We start from the raw sequence: 20,361 nt of genomic DNA on the forward strand, positions 1-20,361 counted from the left end.
CCTCAGATTGGAGATTGCAAGTTAAAAAAACATACGTTTGTTAAAAACCAAATTGACTTCGGGAACAAAAATTTCACTTTTTTCAGGCTTTATTATGTAAGTAGTACTCTTACTTGAAGATAAAAATACCGAGGACTTACATAGGTAGGTATTCTCTGTATATGATGACCCTTGAAATGTATGTAGATGACACCGTCATCCGCATTCTAAACCTTATCTCTAATATCTCCGGTTTGTTAGCGCTTTCTATTGAGTCACATCAAATGAGGTTCCTAGTACCCTTTCATGAGTTTATAGCAGATGTAATAGGTAGTAGATAACGATTTCGATCTTGTATTCATTCACTACACATGGTGTAGTAGTATACATCTGCACATATATACATACATAACACATATATCCAATCCAATATATATGGTGGTTGGATAGCTGCCAAAGTTGACAACTGGATTCCCCAGCATCAAGTACGTGGGTGAACCCACAGGTGGGTAAGCAAAAATTGGAATGCGGATCTGAGGCTCGATTACAAAGAAGACTGGCGCGATCGCGATCAAGGACACGAGGAGGAAAAAAAGATGGCCAAGAAAAGCGGGAAAAGCCATAAAGGGTGTCTGATATGTAATGGAGGCTCGAGTTCGATAACAGGGGGGGCAAGAGACAAGTCTCGTACTAACTGGAAGCTTGCCGGAACTCTAGTCTTTTTTACCACTCTTTACCATACTTTTTAGAATGACGCTAGTTGAAAAGCGGCAGGCACATCCACACCATCCTACCCATCCAACATCGCTTGATCACTTTGAGGTGGCAAAAAAACATCTTCCAGTCAAGTCAGACTCTTTCTTCGAATCAAATATCCTAGTTGCGATGCAAAGACCTGGTCAATTTTGCCTTCCCGGACACATCCCGTCGCGTCTGACAAATTGGAATATGATAATCGAAGGGGGAGGCTCTCCGGGAAAGAAATAGTGCGTATGCAAGAGAAATAAAGCAAATGAAAACATCTAGGTGGTTTGTTGAATGGAAGGGATGGATTTTGCCAATTTGATGATTCGTTCATTCATGAATTTCTATTCTTAATTCAGAACGTCTTGCATGCAATAGACTCATTACTAACCTTCCTCAGAGATTCAAGTTTGCTAATTCGTTCCCTTATCCTTCCATACCGTACCTACCTGCCTATTGCCTGATGAAGTTTCAACTTTGCGCCTTCTCGTGGAATTCGAGCATCTATATAACAACTCAGCAACTGAACAGTCGCAACTCCCAGGGATGTAGCGAACTTCGCGTCAACCTAAAAAATTTGGAAGGAAGATTGGAAAAGGTGGTCAGGGCGGGAAATTCGCAACGAATTACGTCACTCTCTAAGTACCACACCCAGTACAATTAAATTCTTGGCAGACTGTGTCATTCTTTCGTTTTTCCCTTCGCGTGTTTCTTTTATTTGTGTTATTTTTGTTTTCGTCCGTCGAAATCTCGCCCCCTAGATCCTACCTACCTAAGCTTCGTATGTTCAAACATTGCTGAGTCCGTTGCAGCGTTTCGTTATCTTAGGCGCTTTCGTGATTGACTGCCGTTGAGATCCAAGATCGCGGGTTGACTGATCACGCACATGGAGATCGCTTCGTCCAGCATCTAAGCGTTTAGGTCCGCCTGGTCTTTGCCTCGTCTACTAACTAAAGCTCCAGCTTGTATTTCGCAAACGATCTTCGCATGGATATCTCCCCTTTTCTTCCATCTTTGGTAGACGGAATCTCCATTCCTGTCGCCCTTCTATTCTTATATATATGCACACGTGGTGACGAGATGTCAATACTCCGTCGTTTTTATCCGCGAGGTTAACACGGAGATTCTGTATCTACCATAGTACTTGGAGGTGCGCAGCAACGATGACGCAAGTTTTATGGCATCATTAGATTCCTCCCGCTAATCCATGTCTGGTTGGACATTGGCGTCGCCTAAAATTTGAGGCTGCTTACGAATATGCTGCCTTCCTGAATATGTTTTTATGTCTTTGTAGCTTATGGCTCAGCCCCTATTTAGGAACCTACATTCTGCTTTTGAAGATTCGTCCTCGTTCGCACATTGAAGATTATATATAAGCTTATTACAGCATATCAGCGTCAGACGGGCCAGATCATACATATCTAGACGCACATCATTCTCGGTACATCGCCTCACCCACCGAACCTCAGCTACGGTAACATTCAAGTCATCACACAGCATCTGAATACATTAGCGTCGCACTACATACTACCGGTCCTCTCGGCAGTCGACTCCGGTTAAAGCTACTAGAAATGCCATTCGGAAATTGACCCCAAAAGGCCATTTAGATTTGTGAGCTAAGTCCCGCTTGGCTAATGAATCGAAAGCTTTTTAATTTATTAAATAAAGTTTAATTAAGCGTTTTTTATTTATTAAATACTTATATAAGTTTTAAAAACCTTATTAAATTATTAATGTTTTTTTAATTATAAATTAATTTATATAAAAATTATAAATTATTAATATAAATTTATAAAAATATTAAAAATATTAAATATTAAATTTATTAACGTAATTTTAAATTAATATAAAAATTAAAATTAATTAATATAATTTAAATAAATTATTTTTTTAATTAATAAATATATAAATAATAAAATAATATATAATAAAATATAATTTTAACGTTTTTTAATATATAAATAAATTATATATATTTAATAAATATATAATTTAAAATTTAAATAATTTAAAAATAAATATAAAATAATTTAAATAAAAAATATTTAATTATTAATTTTATTTTTACGGTTTAATTAAATTATAACGTTTAAATTTTAAATAATTTTAAATTAAAATATTTAAAAATTTTTATATTATAATAATAATTATTTAATTTTTAATTAAATATTTAAAATTAATAAACCGTTTAAATATAAATTAAACCGTTTAATATTTATTTAAATTTATTTAAATTAATTTATTAATTTTAAATATAATTATATATATATATATATATATTAATTATAAATTATATATTATAAATAATTATTTATTTTATAAATTATATATATTAATAAAATAATAATTAATAATATATTATTTTATTAAATATTTTAAATATAAAATTAAAATATTAATATATTTTTTTAAAATAATATTAATAATTATATAATAAAAAAAAAAAAAAAAACGGAAATAAAAAATATAAAATATATAAAAAATTAAATAAAATATATTAAAATAAAAAATTTTAAAAACATAAAAAAAAATATTAAAAATAATTTTATATTAAATAAAATTAAAAAAATTAAAAAATAAAATATATTAAATTAAATATAATATTATTATAAACGTTATTAATAATAATATATATTTTAATTAATTTAAAATAATTTAATTACGGTTATTAATAAATTTATTATTATATTTTAATTATTTAATATTTTTTTAAAAAAAATTATATAAAAATTTTTTTTTTTAAAATAAAAATTTTAATAATTTTTTAATAAATATTAATAATATTATTCGTGTTAATAATAAATTTTCCGGTTATTATAATAATAATTAAAAATTTAATTAAAAAATTTTTATAATTAAAAATTTTTATTATTAAAATTATAATTATAAATATATATAACGATTTAAAATTTATTATATAATTAAAATTAATAATATTAAATTATTTATAAATTATAATTTATATATAAATTAAATTTAATAATTAATATTAATTTAATTTAAATTTAAATGTTTTTATTATATAAAAAAAATATAAAAATAAATTAATTTAAAAATATTTTATAAATAAAAATATAATTTAATTAAATTTTATAATTATTATAATAAATAATATATTAATTTTATTAAAAAATAATTTAATAAAAATCGGATTTTATATTAATATTATAATATAAACGTTATATATTTTTAATAAAAATAAAATTAAAATTAAATTAATAATATATATTTATTTAAAAAAAAAATTTTTTTTATTATTTAATAAATTAATTATTAATAATAAAAAAATTTAATTTATTATAATTAAAATTATATATTTTTAATAGTTTTATATAAAATAATATTAACATTTTTTTTTTTTTATAAAAAAGTTTAAAACTTATTTATAATATATTAATTTAATATAAATTAAAATAATTAATTAATAATATTTTATATTAATAATAATTAAAATTATTATTAAAAAATTATTATTATTTTTAATATTATTTTTAAAGTTTAAAAATAATAATATTACGAATATAATTAATATTATTTTATTAAATCGTTTAATAATTTTAATAATATTAAATTTATTATATTAAAAATTATTAATAAAAATTAATTATAATATTTACATTAAATTTTTATATTTAAAAAAAAAATTTTAAATTATAATAATTAATTTAATTAATAAAATTTTTTTAAAATTTATAAAATATTTTAATAAATGTATTATATAAATTAATAATAAATTATAAATGAATTTATTTATGTTTTTTTTTTTTAATAAAATTATTAAAAACGAAATAAAATTATACCGTTTAAATATTTTTAAATAATATAATTCGATATATATATTAAATTTTAAAATTTATTATTTATATTTAATTATTTTTTATATTATAAATAAATAATTAATGTTAATATTATTTTTCGTTTTATTTTATTTTATTAATGGTAATATTAACGTTTTATTAATAAAAATTTAAAAGTTTAACGTTATTAATAAATTTATTAAAATTATTAAAAAAATTTTAAATTTAAATAATATAACGGATAATGCATGGGATTATTTAAATATTATTATTATAATTTTTTTTTTATTTTATTTAATATAACGGTTATTATTTTATAAAATTATTAAAATAAATAATAATTAAAAATAATTATTTTTATAAATATATAAAAGTTCCGGTTTTTTAAATATATTTTATTTTTAACGAATAAATTATTAATATAAATAATTTTAATTAAAATATATATAAAAATATTAATAATTATAATATTATATTTGATTTTTTTTTTTATAAATATTATTATAAAAATTTTTTTTAAAAATACGGATAAATATATTTTTTATATAATGTTTATAAAATTAATAACGGGTAAAAATAATTATTAAAATAATTTAATAAATATATTTATAAAAATTATATATTAATATATAATATAAAAATAAAATAAATTATCATTTAAAAAAAAAATTCATTTATTAAAACATTTAATAATATTTTATTATCGTTTTAAATTAAAAGATTTTTATAATATTAATTTTAAATAATAATAAAAAAAAATTAAAAAAATAAAATTAAATTTAATTTATAAATAATTAATATATTATTTTAAAAATGCCGTTAAATTCCGAATAAATTAAATCACTTAAATAACTTTAAATAACGTTTAAAATTAATATAATATATATAATAATAAATGGTTTAAAAATAAAGTTATATATTAATAAATATTTTTTTTTATTAATTATATTCATTTATTTTATATAATAATATTAATATTAAATATTAATATATTTATATTAACATTTAATAACATTAAAAAAAAAGTTTTTTTTATTTTTAATTTTATATTTATAATATTTATAATTTTTATTTATTATTATATTAAATATATTAAAATTTATTTATTATTATAATATGTCGTTAATAAAAATTAAAATAAAAATATATATAATAAAAAATTTATTATTAATATTAATAAAAAGTTTTTTATTTAATATTATTATTAATTTTAATATTTTTATAATATTAAATAAATTAAATTTATAAAAACTTAAAATAAAAAAAAAAATATTTTTTTAATATTTATATTTATTTTTTAATAAATAAATAATTTTAAAATACACATTTATTAAAAATTTATATATAACTTAATATAATTTAAAATTATTTATAAAAATTAATAATAATAAAAATTAAATTTTCCCGAACTTAATAAATTATATAATTATTTTATTTTAATTAAATTTTTTTATTTTTAATATTTTAAAAATTAAAAAAATTTTATATACCGGTAAATATATTAAATATTTTATTTAAAAAATTTAATAAATAAATCGTTTTTTTATTATTAATATAATATTATTTTTAAATTAATAATAATTTTTAAAAACATAATTAAAATTAATATTAATTTTATATTTTAAAATTATATTATTTTTTATATATTTTATAAAATTTAAAATTAAAATAAATTCATAAAATAATAAATTATTAATAATAATAAAATTTATTTTAATTTTAATTTTATATTATTAAATAACTTTTATTAATAATTTATTTTTTTATAATTAATTAATAATAAAAATAATTTAATTATAATATTTATTAATAATATTATTTAATATAATTAAATTATTTAATTTTTATAAAATATCGTATTTATTACGGTATATTTATAAAATTTATTTTATATAAATAACATGTGTTATATTAAATAATATTACTTCGTTTTTTTAATAAAAATAATTTATTTATTTATATTTAAAATCCATAAAATTATTTAAAAAAATTAAATTTTTATTTTAACCTTTAATATTAAAATAATAAATAAATTTATTAAATATTATATAAATAAATCCCGTTTAATATACGTTATATTAAAATTTAACCGGATTATTTATTAATATAATTATATTAAAATATATAATATTAATAAACTTCGATAATAAAATATATAAAAATAAATTTATAAAATTTATAAAATAAAAATTTTTAATTTAATTAATATTATTTATTTTATTTTTATTTATAATTTTAGCCGTATAAAATCGTAAAAATAATAATTTATTTAAATTAAAAATTAAAAATTAAATTTTTATTTTTAATAATAATATTTTTTTATAAATATAACGTTTTAATATATTAATTATTATTAAAAACTTATTAATTTTAATAATTTTATTATTTTTAAAAAGGTTAAAAATTTTTAAAAACATTAAATATTATTTATATATTATTTTATTTTAAATATAATAAAAATTAAAAATTAAAGTAAAATCATTTATTTTATAATCTTTATATATTTATTTTATTAATATTAATATTAAAAAAAAATTCGAAAATGTTTATATATAATTATATTTATTTATGTTTTTTTTCGTTTTTTTTATTTCTTTTATAATTATAATTATTAATATTTTAAATATTAAAATTAAGGTTTTTATTTTATTATTAACATTTATAATTATAAAAATTATTATTATTAATAATAATTCGTTTTTTATAATATTATTATTAAAGTTTTTATTTTAATTATTATTTATTTTATTATTATAATCCGATTTAAATTTATTTTAAAATTAATAATTAATAAAAGTTTTAAATTTATTATACATTAATATTTCTTTATTAATTATTTTTATTTAATTTTATATATTTACATTAAAAATAATTTTATTATTATTTTTATTTTAAATAAACATTTTAATTAATTTATTTTCATTAAAATTTTATATTTTTATTAATTTAAAATAATATATATAATTTAAATAAATAAAAATACATAATATTATATTAAATAAAATCATTTATAAAAATATATAAAAACTCGAAATTATTAATGTTATTATCGGTTTTATAATTAATATTAAACATTTTTTTATTAATATTATTTTTAAAGTTAATATTTATTTTAAGTTTTTTTTTATTATTTTTTTAAAAAATAAAGTTTATAATTATACGTTTATTAATATCCCGGATTAATTTAATTTTATATTTACGTTAAATAATATAAAATATTTTAATTAATTTAAATAATTTTTTAATAAACCATTAATTAATAATTATAAAAAGTTATATATTAATAAATAATTAATATTTATAAAATTTATAATATTATAATAATAATTTATATTTTATTTTTTATTAATTTTAATATTAATTTTTTAATAATAATAAATTATATAATATTTAATATATTTTAATAAACCTTATTAAATTTTAATAAAAATTTAATTATAAATTAATAATTAATTTTAAAATTATTTTAAAATTATATTAAAATTAAAATATAAATAAATTTAATAATTTAATTTATTTTTATTAAACTTTTAATCTTTTTTATTATAATTAATTTATTTTAATAAATTTAATTTATTTTAAAAGTTTAAAAATTATAAATGTTAATATATAAATTATAAAAAAGTTAAATTAATAATTTAAATAAAATAAAAATTAATATATATTATTAAAATTAAAAAATAAATATTTATAAAATATATTATATTTTTTATTTACATTTATTAAATAAGTTTAAATTAAAATTAAACGTTAATTTAAGTTAAATTTATTAATTAATATTAATTATAAATTAATTTTTAATAATTATTTAAATAATTTATTATTATTAATTAATAAAAAATTTAAATTAATTTTAAAACTTTTAAAATTTAATAATATTTATTATAATATATTTAATTATATATAAATATTTTTATTATATTATATTATTTTTTTTATTTATTTTTATTTTAAATATATAATGAATTATAAATTTAAAAAAAAAATTAATTAAAATTAAAAAGTTAAAATAAATAAAATAAAAAAAATATTAAATTTTAAAATAAATATAAAATAAAATTAAATATTTATTATATAATATAATTTTATATATAAATTAATATAAATTTTTAAATATTATTAAAATAATTAAATTTAAATTATAAATAATAATAATTTATTAATTTTAAAACGGGTATAATTTTCGGTGGTTTTATTTATTTAAAACTTTCGATACTTTTAATTATATTAATATTTAAAAATTTTATAAAAAAATTCCTTTATTATTTTATTAAATTTTTATTTTAATAATATTTTATTTTAAAATATTAATAAATATTTTTAAATTAACGTTTTAATTATTTTATTTTTTATTTTTTAATGTATATATTTTACGGTTTTAAAAGTTAAATTTTTAAATATAATTATATTTAATTAATTTAATTTTAATTTTTAATTTAATTAAATATATTATATTTTTTATATAATATTATTTTAATAAAAATAATTTATTATAATTAATATAATCCGATATAAACTTTTAAATTTAAAAATAATTTTCGGGTAATTAAATTAAATAAATTAATATTTTTAATTTTTTTAAGTTTAATTTAAATTTTAAATTAAATAAAGTTTTATTTTTTAATATTTTAATATAAATTATAAATAATATTTATAATATAATAATTATTAATTAAATATTATATATAAATATATAAATTTATATTTTTATATATTTAAAAATATAATATTTATTATTTTTTATATTTAAAAATATAATATTTATTATTTTTTATATTATTAAATAACTTTTATTTATAATTATAATATTTAATTAATTTAAGTTCGAAAAAATTAAAAATATTTTTAATAATTTTTTTTTTCGTGATAAAAATATATTTATAATATAAAAACATTTATTATTTTAAAATATAAATAAATTTATATTAAACGATATTTTATAATATAATTAATAAAATAATTTAATATAATATGAAAATTTATATATAAATGTTAAATTAAATAATTTATATTAATATTAATTTCGTTTTTATTTTTATTTTTAATAATATATTTTTATTATATTTTTTTTTATTTTTATTAATCGTTTTAAAGTTAAAATTTTTTCTCGTAATATATTTTAAATATATTAATATATATTATTATATAATAATTATTTTATTTAATATATTAAATTTATATTATTATTATTATTTATAAAAAAGTTTTTATTTTTATTTTTTAAATAATTTTTATTAAAAATATTCGATAATATTTTAATTATAAATAATTAATAATAACGAAAAAAATATAATAAATATATAATATATAATTATTAAATATATTAAAACGTTTTTTAATAAATTAATTATATATTTTAAATTATTTTTTATAATTTTATTTATTTTTATAAAATTTTAAATTATTTTTATTTAAATATATTATTTAATAATAATTAATAAATTATTTAAATTTAATTTTTTATATAAAATTAAATTTTATTAAAAATATTTTAAATTATAAATTATTTATTAATGGTTTATTTTAATTAAACCGTTTTAAATATAAATTATTTAAATTTTAAATTATTTAATATTATTATATTATTAATATTTAATTTATTATAAAAAAATAATTTAATATTAAAATTAATTTTAATAATAAATTATTTTAAAATATAAATTATAAATATTTAATTAATTTAAAATAAATAATTTAATATAATAAATAATTTAAAATATAAATAATTAATTTTATTAAATTATATATATATAATTTTTTAAATAAAATAATTTATATATAAAACATTTAATGAAAATAATTATTAAATTTAATTAAATAATATATATATTATTTAAAAATATTAAATTATAATTTTATAATTTATAATTTTTAATTATATTAAAAACATTAAATATTTTAATTATAAACCGTAAAATTATTATTTAAACTTTATATTATTTATATTTTAAATGTTTTAATAATTAATAATTTAAGTAAATAAATTATATTTTTACTATTAAACATTATTAAGCTGAAAGGTTACAATAAAAATTAACCCCCCTAAGACGTTAAGGAAACATCCAATCGTCGGTTTTCCTTTCTTTCTTTACATACGTAGTTCCCATAGCCGCAATAAACACCATCAGTTGATCCTCATTACCATCACATTTTTTTTTAAACAGAACTTCTCTGTTGGCTCATGTACTCTGGCACGCCCAGACATCCCCTCTACTTTAATGGTAATCTGGTAATCTACCTCTTATCTTGCAAATCACGCCCCAGCATGCTGGGTACATCATCACGCCTTCTCCTTTCGTAGGACGGTTGGGTCCGGGTAGACGACGATCCGCATCGGCAAGATCTATGCTTCTTCCCGCTTCCGCGAACGGAGTTCCCATGATTACGACCGCGGCCGTGACCGATGAACGCCTCCGGCTGGGCTTGTGCTTGCTTCATTTCGATTCAATGAATTGCTTGGATCGCTCAATCCATGCGAACACTAGTGGGAGTTGAGCTCTGTTGATGAATTCCGCCGGTACTGCTCCGGGAACGTTGTACAGCCAATACAGAGGCCGGACAGCCTTTAGGTCAGACGACGACGTGCCACATAGCCAAGTTCTGTCGTCTAAGGGGAGTGTCGTCCCGGGCGTGGATTCCATATACCACCGGACCGCCGCCGCAACTTCGGTGCCGAATAAAGCAAGAGTGTTGTAAGACTCAGCATGGATCTTCGTGCCGGCAACGTCCGCATAGTCTGCTAGAAAGTGCTAAGCCCTATTCGCGATCCATTCGTGCGGTAGAAAAAAAAATGGCATGCGTAAGCAGAGCGCCATCAGCAATCGCGCTCTAGGGGAACGATTCTAGAGTCTTGTAATAGTCGTATTATCCCTTCAGGCTTGGGTGTACCTCGCTAGCTGGGAATACATTGTCTGGCGTTTTCATCATCAGATCCGTGTCAGAGTACACGTCTCTTCCAATAGCGAGTATGGGGACGCATCGCTGCTTGATTCAGGGAGGCCACATTGAATAGGTGATCTCCAAGGTACAACCGGTAAGGAGATGACTGTTTAGACGTTGAGTGATGCATAAAAAGACGAAGGCGAGGTGGGCGAGAAAGTTGAGACGAGATAATAGAATATGTAAAATAAGCGAAAATATTCGGACTTACACATTAGAAGGATGGGACTCACCGCATAGTTAGGCACTACTGAACTTGAACTTAGCTGGAGCTTTCTGGCACTCACCGTTTTAGCTACTAAACCACTTGATTCGGATACTGACTATCAAGGCAGTTTTGTGAAGACAATATACCCTTGTTTTTTGTTCTACCGGGCACTTCCAGGCATGATATCGTGTGAGTAAATAAGAAGCAATTATACTACCGTACTGTTTCTCTTTGCCAGGAGTACATAGCCCTGCCCATATGCTCAAAAAGGGGGGGTATGTTACAGTCCGCCTTCAATCTCTCTAGACGCCTTACTTCCTTAAAACTTAAGTTGACTACTTGATTTATTGATACTTGCTCTGGTGAATCCTTTATGTGCTTTGAAATGGTAGCGAACTCCGCGATACCTAGCCCTACGATCCCAACGATACATTTTCCAAGTAGTCTTATTCAAGGAGTTATATGTGACCCCATAGAAAGCCCCGTAGCAATCTTAGCCATTAGGGTTTTTTTTAGGGATTTCCAGGGTCTGATGCTACTCAATGAAATATTTCGGTATAAGATATGATAGCAATTGTATTTATACAAGTACACGAGCGTGAAGTAATTATGGCTCTCCTGGCTAGCCGAGATCTCAACCTGGGGCATATGCCTTTAATAAGGTAGGTACAAAGCACGAACTAGAAATTGCCGATACTTTTACATAATATCGTTACCGAGCTGACGATGATTTCCCTTTGGATATTAATATGGTTTGTATCACTTTGCCGAAGTATGTACCTATCTATACATACCTCTTAATGTCGTCCTACAAGCTTAGCAGTCGCGATCTTCCGAAATCTCCGGATGAAGAATTTTCAAGAGACTATCTATTCAAAGAGCATAATATATTCGAGCCATCTAACGCAACTATAAGATAACCCATGGAAAATAACAGTTATGATACCGTAACGTATGGCTGTCATCCATTTGCTTAGGTAACTTATGCTCATGTCAAGGTTCATGTTGAAGAAACTTTGGTTTTTAGGTTATGTTCCTAACCCTTTTACCAGTCAAGCATTAGAATCATACTTCCGTTGCAGAAATCATTATTGGTAAGGTGATATTTATCAATATTGTAAGTCGAAGTTTCTAAGAAAGCTGAAAACTAATATCAATATCCTCGTCTTTGATATTGCTGAGTGCTTTTTAGCTTTCCTCTCATATTAAAGGACCTGATTCTATATTATAAGGACTAGCATTTCCTCTTCAGCTCAACGGGATTATCGTCAGTGCCATATAGTCTCCTGAAAGGAAAGGCAGATGAATAAACATACAACGAAGAATAGAGGAACTCTCCCTCTTACCCCTGAACGCACCATGAAGTTTGCTTTCATATCTTAGATATCGATTATGGCTGGAACTTGTGTATCAAACACATTGAAAATCTTGTTCTCAGCTAGAGAACTGGGCTAGATACATAGCTAGCCGTTAGCTACAAGACGGCATGTTTTGAGAGGAAGCGCTGGAGGGAACAACCCCATGACTAGGGATATTACCAAAATTGACAGCAACTAGTATACTAAGAGAAAGATATCACTAATTAGATTACCAATCTGCCCAATTCAACCATGAGATGACTTCAAAAGCGAACGTCAAGTAGTCATAATCACGTGCAGTCCAGCTTGTGTACCGAGGGACGGATGAAATCCCGAGTGTCATAGATTTTCTGGTAATTCCAAGTGTATATCCATGTGTGGATCGGAAGCTGCAACGCCACGAATGACATAAGCACTCTCTACTACGTCTTCTCTGATCTGATCAAGGACAACCTGTCCAAATACCTTCTCAGCCTAGGTAGTCAGGAGGTAGGCCCGACTTTGCGCGACATCCCGCCCTTGCAAACCCCCACAAGTTTCCGCGAAGCTCACGAGTGAGGAGGGCACGCAAGTGGCATTCCAAGGGACACCCGCCCGTGAAGATCGGTCTGAAAGCCTGTCTCACCAATCTGACATGCCTCCTCGGCAGCACGAAAGGCTAACTGATGTCGTGCAGCTCGAGGTTCTTGCCGACGCGAGGACGGACGCGTTCGTTCTTCCCCGCAGTTCAGCTCGCCCTCATTTTATCGTCGGTTGAGGACCGGCTCTAACGGCATCTCAACTGTCAATGTCCATCCGAGCACCTGGCCCGCAAGGTTCGTCTTCTGTAGCACTTATGCAGGTATCCGAAGACTCGAGCACCCTATCCTATCGATAATGTGGTTAGTAATCGGGAAGCTGTAGAGCTTTAATCAAGGTTTCCAAGGTTTCTTGTTAGCTACGGTGATGTCGATAGGAGGGATTTACATGGGCCTCCCCTTGTCTAGAGGTACAAGTGTCTCGGCTCGACGCAGTCGTCCGTCGATGCACGGCCTGGACTTGTCTTAGGTATGCCCAGACAACCCAGCACTTTGTACTACAACACTTATCGAATGTCTTGTTCCATACCCAGTATCTACCTACGATTATGAGATCGGTGCATGGTGAGTGGATGGAGAATTAGGGAGGCGACATTTACTTATTTGTACGGCCGGCCACCCAGACTCGAAACGAAGAAGGAGACTGAGGAGTTAGCTCCTTATTCCTTCTGCACGACGATTCAAGGACGCGACCCCCGATACGAGAAACGTTTAGCATGAATCCTAGAATGATTGACGAGGAGAAGAGCGAGGTGCCGGTTGTGGGAGTTCTGCTCGATTCATCTAGCGAAGAGATTCCCGCGCGCTCGCAACCCCCGTCTAAGGCAGGCTTTTTGGAAAAGTTGCGAGGTTATGAAGATGCTCTTGATCGAAAGCTCGGAGTCGAAGGACATAGCATCCAGCGCAGATTGCCAAATGAGAGGAACCCATTTTATGCCGGATGGTCGGGTCAATTGGTCAGTCAGAGCCCCTTGGTTTAAGGGCATAGTAGGGCAGTTGGTAGAGGAGAAAGTTGACCGGAGTTTAGTCTATGTTTGGTTTTTGGGTTGGTGGCTGTAGTATGTACAATTGAGAGTTCTTTTGTTATCAACTTTGGTTCGTCCGAAGGGTTAAAACGTCCTGATCAGTTCGGGGTTGGCTAAAGAGACGCGTCTCCTTTGAGGCGTACTTGGACCTTCGATACTCTCCGAAGAAATGATTACTGACTTTCACTGTTATAGTGAACCTCGGCTCCTTCGCAACAGGCTTCTTAGGCTGGCAGCTAGGCCTGGATCTGCGACAAAGTATCTTAATCATCATCTTCGGTTCGATCGCTGGCGCCACAGTGACTGTAGGTCCCCTTACAATAAACCTGACAAAGCTTCACTGGCCTAATCCTTAGTAGGGCTGGTGCGCAACGATGGGAGCACCGACGGGTCTACGCCAAGTCTCGATTTGCCGATACTCACTCGGTTGGTACCCGGCCAAGGGTAAGCTCTTCAACGTAATAGAAGGAAACCCGCTAAAAATCAATAACAGCGATAGCCTTGCTCAACGTAGTCCAGGAGATAGGATGGTGCGCCTCCGGTTCGATCACAGGAGGACAAGCGCTTTCAGCCTTCTCGGACGGCAAGGTAGGGACTGCTGTCGGTGTTGTAATATGCAGTGTAGCGAGCTTGATATTCTCCTTCTTCGGCTTGACAGCATGCTACCGATTCATGAAGTACACCTGGTTCATATTCATGACCATTTTCTTGGTCATACTTGGAGAAACCGTCAGATTCGGTGACCTCGCTACTCCACCTTCTGCTACTGGTCCTACGGGTTCTGGAGCAGCGCTATCGTTCTTTTGCGTTATATATGGTTGCAGTGCTTGCTGTGCTGGCTATGTTTCCGACTTTTATGTCGAATATCCAGCAACTATCCCAAAGATAAACGTATTCCTCATCACTTTCCTAGGCCTCCGTAAGTATAAGCGCTGAGCCCCTGAACTCGTTCAGATTGTTGCTAACCGGCGTTAAGTCATCCCTACTGGACTTTGTGCCACCATAGGAGCCATAACCGCCTCAGCCTTACCGCATAACGAAGTCTGGAACGAACAATACGATAGGGGGATTGGGTTCCTGATCCAAGCCATGGTCTACCCCAGAGGGCTAGCAAAATTGATGCTGTTTCTGCTGATGTTTACGGCTATCGGTTTGAATTGCGCGTCAATGTACAGCGCAAGCCTTTCGATTCAACTGTCTTCTCGAAAGCTAGCAGTTGTGCCAAGGTTCGTTTGGACATTGGTCTGCTTTGCTGCAGTCGTTGCTTTGAGCTTGGCTGGCAGTGATCGGCTTCTGGTGTTTCTCCAAGACTTCCTCAGTTTATTGGGTTACTATGCAACCGCCGTTTTCGTCTGTCTGGTCACAGAACATTACGCGTTCCGCGGTGGCTCATTCGACAATTACGCCTTGGGCGTTTGGAATAAACCTGAGATGTTACCGGTCGGGTGGGCTGGCGGATCTGCTTTGGTCTGCGGGATAGTTGGAGGTTGGTGTTACAGCCCGCTTCACTCGATGGCACCTTGATACTGACCTGACCTATAGCTATTCTTGGAATGGCGACAACCTGGTATACCGGCGTTGTTGCCAAGCTAATCGGCGACTCGGGTGGTGATATCGGGAACGAGCTCAGTCTCTTCTTCACCCTTGTTGTCTTTGTACCGGCTCGAATCGCAGAGAGGAAGCTTTTGGGAAGATGAACATATTAGGGATCGGATATAGACTTGGCAGGGGACACCTTCCCCTCCATACGGAATGATGCATATTTTCACCTGCATAGCTGCCTGGTTTGGAATTTAAACCTGCACAGGGTTGTGGTAATACGCCATTTCAAAAACGCCTCCGTCGTCTGCCAAGCCGGCTGCTACACAAGAGTTTGACTGGGTTTTCATAGTCTCCTTCTGAAGTAGGAATTTCTCCGATGAATGCACACGTTTGGCGAAACATACGTCAATAGAGGGGAGCGTTATGTTCAACGGAGAAGCAACCTAATGTCTGCGCTGTGCTGGCGAGGTAGGTACGTAGTAAGTCCTAGGTTTCAAATGGTGCGTACCCCACGGAGTGATAAAGGGGACCTCGATCCTTTGGGCGCAATTAGATAAGAACACTTTGACCTCGTAGAGCCCTGAAGGTTCCATGGTATTAGCGAACGATATGCTAGTGACTTCACCATCGATCGTGACGTGCATATGCAACGCGTGCTTCCCGCAGCCTGACGAAAGAAGCAAAGAGTTGCTTTCCCAATCTGGACCGTGGCGTAATGTTCAAGGCAAATCTGCAATCTGCAATCTCAGCTCAGCCAGTCGTGGATGAGCATGCTGGAGTTAACCCCTGATCACCGCAGGTAGGATGTGACAGGTTGTCGACTCGTCAATTATTGGCCGAGGACTATGATATTTCAAGGCCACTTGGGCAAATATCTCGCCGCAGGACCAACTACTTCCAACGAAGAGCGGCTGAATTCTGCAGCCTCAGACAACTCACCGCAACTCCGTCTTGGGGAGTAGCCAATGAAGAGAGCAAACCTGTCTGGGGATAGGCTTGCACAAATGCAAGTTTCGGGCTAGGAAACATTTGGTCGTTTTGCAACGACAGGATACGCTACCCCGTATATACCTTGGTATCCTTACTGCTCTGAGGAGATGTGGTTGTCATCTAGTAACCTTGATGTGGCGCGCTGTTCAAATTAAGACATACAACTTCCGAGTTTTCGGCACCACATCTAAGAACTGTGGTCTTGAATAGATAATCCCTGATAAGAGGAATAGTGCCTGGATGTAGAGACAAATAGGAGATTGTCTCACCGAAGTCCGAGGTGGTTAGGCACCTCTCCGTATTCTGGCGGATGGCACACACGCACCCCACGGATCAGCTCTAGGTGCGGGAATGGGATCTTTTGCGAGTCAACGAGATCCTGTAAGCTTTGTCAGATTGTGGGATGATGATGATGTTATTGCACAATGCCCAATATAAACTGTTAGGTGTTCGAAGGATTACAAAGGCGGGGCTCGGAAGCTAAATAAGGAGGTATATCCTTAGTACTTTAGCAGAGACCTTAAAAGGCGCTTCCGTAGGCACCGCGGGCAAATCATTAGACTCAGCTAACACGATCTTGCTTCGGGCGGCGGTGTGTACCTAGACAGGGCATGTGTTGGCCCTACGTAGACACAACACTAGGCAATGAGCCGCCATGATTTGCGAGACTACCACAAACTAGTAAGCCCTCCGTTTCAGTAGGATAGGGGTAGCTTAACACTAGAAAGATTACATGGTAACAAACAGGATAATTTGGTAGAAATGCGAGCCCGTCTGGGCACTGCACTTATCCCTATTGCCAGGTGATAAATGATGACTTTTCTCGCGTGAAGAATCGTGTCTAATCCTAACCTCTCCAGCCCAGGCTGCCCAGGTAGGCTCGGACTGGGAATAGAGATAATAACCGAGCTTACTATTCGCTGTTACACTCCTGAGTATCTTAGCCGTGCTTGTACCGGCGAGTCTTATGACGGCTTGAGGCAGAGGGCATTCTTTTTTTAATCTCGTAACAAGATTAATCAAATCTCGTTCAATGCGACAGTAAAGAGCTGTGAATTCATATGGCTACAGCAGGCAGCCCACGGGAGGAAAGCGCTGATCATTGATCGACGCCCAGGCTGGGTAAGGTAGTTTTTGGGTGTTGGGTACGAAGTTGTTGTAGATGGCCCGTAACGTTCCAACCCTTGAACTGAATGGTAGAGGATTGACAGACTGACAGATGGAATAAGGCGGATGCGCAGAACGGGAAGCGCAGGACGGGAAGAAGGGGGTAGTGGCAATCGCTGGGATTGATCCATGATGGGTCCGGGTACCCTGGCCTGGAGAAAAGTACATGGATACCCGCTAAAGCCCTGGTAGACCCACATAATAATACACTCCCGCCATTAATAAGCCCTTGCCTTCCACATGGCTTTTATGCCCCCCAACTTCATGGGTGAGGGAGAAAAAAGAAAACAAAATAACCTTTGGAAAAACGTTGAAAATTAGATACTTGGCTCCTTCTTTCGAGCTTCCATTCCACCGCTTGAATTATTCTACCCCACAGGGTGCCCCCGCTTGTTTTAAACCGGACAGCCCGGGGAAGAACGGAATGGACCAATCATTTCCAACTGGAGTTTAACTTTCATAGACTCTTAAGTGCCCAGGGCTAAGAACATTGAATCTTTCATCAATTTGATGCGCGGCACAACTTTGCAAATTTCCCAACGACCCCCAAACCTCGGTCCTGGAATGCTCCGTATTGGTTCGTCAACTATCATTTCGCATAAATCTTCATGGTTACGACACACAGAACGCACAGAACGCGCAGCTTTTCTTATGAGAGCCTCGAAACTTGGAACTTGGGATTTTACTGTCCAACCATACTTGCCGTTGCGCACACCGACATATACGAAGTCTTCCCTAGTTATTTAGGTACCAATATCTACGTCAACCAACATCCAAATGTGATCACATCCCTCTGTTTTGATACTTCTCACCTTCCACGGCCTCGACTGCCGGTGATTTTTCAACATAGCAGCAAGCACATGACACCATCATGACTGCTTAGAAACGTGACCTGAAGCACCTGCGGGTTATTTGCCTGTTACAGGCACTTTTAAATTCCGGTGAGCTTTAATGAAGAAGTTGAGAGAATAAAGCTAGGCACTCTCGGGGGAAGGTTTACGAGTTACTTTTTAGGGCATACGTGTACAAAAGGGACTACTAACTAGCGGCACTTATCCTCCTTTTTCTTTTCGTTTCAGCCCTGAGTAGCTTCATTGGGGTTGGTTTCCTGGACATCCTGCCATATTCCGAGAGTCTCCAAGGGCTTCGGCGCCCAGGTTATTGTAGTACCCAAGGAGATGTTAGCACGTAACGGCCCCAAGATCCGTTATCCCCTAGCTAGGTCCCAGGTCCTGGCTTTTATTAGGTCGACTCCGTGAAATCTCGCCAATACCGATCCATCAGGATTCTGTACCTAGCTGGAATCTCGGCCAACCGTTCTCTTGGTGCGCTACGTGTTTGAACTTATCGCTTACAATACTCCGAAGTGAGGGCTTACGGTTTACCTGACTTACACAATTAATCAAAAATATTCCTCGCAGGAGTCTTACTATGACTCGTTGCCACGTAAGGTAAAAAGGCACAGAGGTGCAGCAAAACAAGAATAAAATATACATAATCTTACCCAGACGCTTCGGCTTCATGGGAAACGCAAGGCTTAGGCCACGATACAACCCATTCACCATTCCATCATTCCTACTAAGGTTCGCTCATGTCATCGACGTGCCAGTTCGTGCCGATTATTTCTAATAAAATGCCTATGGAAAAGCACATACCATTATCATACCACTATTTCAATAGATCTACCATGTACCTTTGCAATTTTTCCGTCCGTCTGTCTGGGTCCATTGCCCCCAAAATCCCGATAACCCTGCTGCCCAGGTTCTTGTTCCCCATACTTTGTCTTGTACCTAGTATGGATACTACTCGAATAGGTAAGTGTCTGATGCATTGCGTGGACGGTCCCAGACATTGTGTCAACGAATGCTGCTTGAGTGACGGCTCCCCGGAATGAGTGAATCTGGGGTTGGAACATGGCCAGCAGCTGTTTGTGTACAACTTCCCCAGGTATTAATTTATCAGATATTTATGCCCAGTGATAGCGCCGGGGAAATTCATTAATGAACTCTCCTTTCGTCTCGTCTCAGATTCAGC

At 29.5% G+C, this 20,361-nt stretch overlaps 3 protein-coding genes across 3 annotated transcripts; 1 reads left to right on the plus strand and 2 right to left on the minus strand.

Moving 5' to 3' along the window:
- Positions 1-212: 212 nt before the first annotated feature.
- F4807DRAFT_435416 (uncharacterized protein) lies at positions 213-2,401 on the minus strand. The gene has a single exon (XM_047998884.1). It carries the CDS (start codon positions 600-602, stop codon positions 345-347), a length of 258 nt encoding a protein of 85 aa, XP_047851856.1. The 5' UTR covers positions 603-2,401; the 3' UTR covers positions 213-344.
- Positions 2,402-10,585: 8,184 nt separating this feature from the next.
- F4807DRAFT_435417 (uncharacterized protein) lies at positions 10,586-11,873 on the minus strand. The gene has a single exon (XM_047998885.1). It carries the CDS (start codon positions 11,159-11,161, stop codon positions 10,955-10,957), a length of 207 nt encoding a protein of 68 aa, XP_047851857.1. The 5' UTR covers positions 11,162-11,873; the 3' UTR covers positions 10,586-10,954.
- Positions 11,874-14,331: 2,458 nt separating this feature from the next.
- F4807DRAFT_452924 (putative nucleoside transporter) lies at positions 14,332-16,325 on the plus strand (the record flags this gene model as incomplete). Its single annotated transcript, XM_048000393.1, has 7 exons — positions 14,332-14,559; positions 14,631-14,661; positions 14,824-14,933; positions 14,988-15,072; positions 15,122-15,547; positions 15,605-16,114; positions 16,171-16,325. The coding sequence occupies 7 exons, from the start codon at positions 14,332-14,334 to the stop codon at positions 16,323-16,325; spliced, it is 1,545 nt and encodes a 514-aa protein (XP_047851858.1).
- Between the last annotated feature and the right edge of the window lie 4,036 nt (positions 16,326-20,361).

The sequence above is a fragment of the Annulohypoxylon truncatum genome (genome assembly GCF_022578515.1).
Source record: "Annulohypoxylon truncatum strain CBS 140777 unplaced genomic scaffold F4807scaffold_28, whole genome shotgun sequence".
In the NCBI taxonomy this organism is placed as follows: domain Eukaryota; kingdom Fungi; phylum Ascomycota; class Sordariomycetes; order Xylariales; family Hypoxylaceae; genus Annulohypoxylon; species Annulohypoxylon truncatum.

What these genes read in the sequence shown, in the direction of transcription:
- F4807DRAFT_435417 (XM_047998885.1), bottom strand. Translation starts at nt 11,161, where the DNA reads ATGGAATCCACGCCCGGGACGACACTCCCCTTAGACGACAGAACTTGG.
- F4807DRAFT_435416 (XM_047998884.1), bottom strand. Translation starts at nt 602, where the DNA reads ATGGCTTTTCCCGCTTTTCTTGGCCATCTTTTTTTCCTCCTCGTGTCC.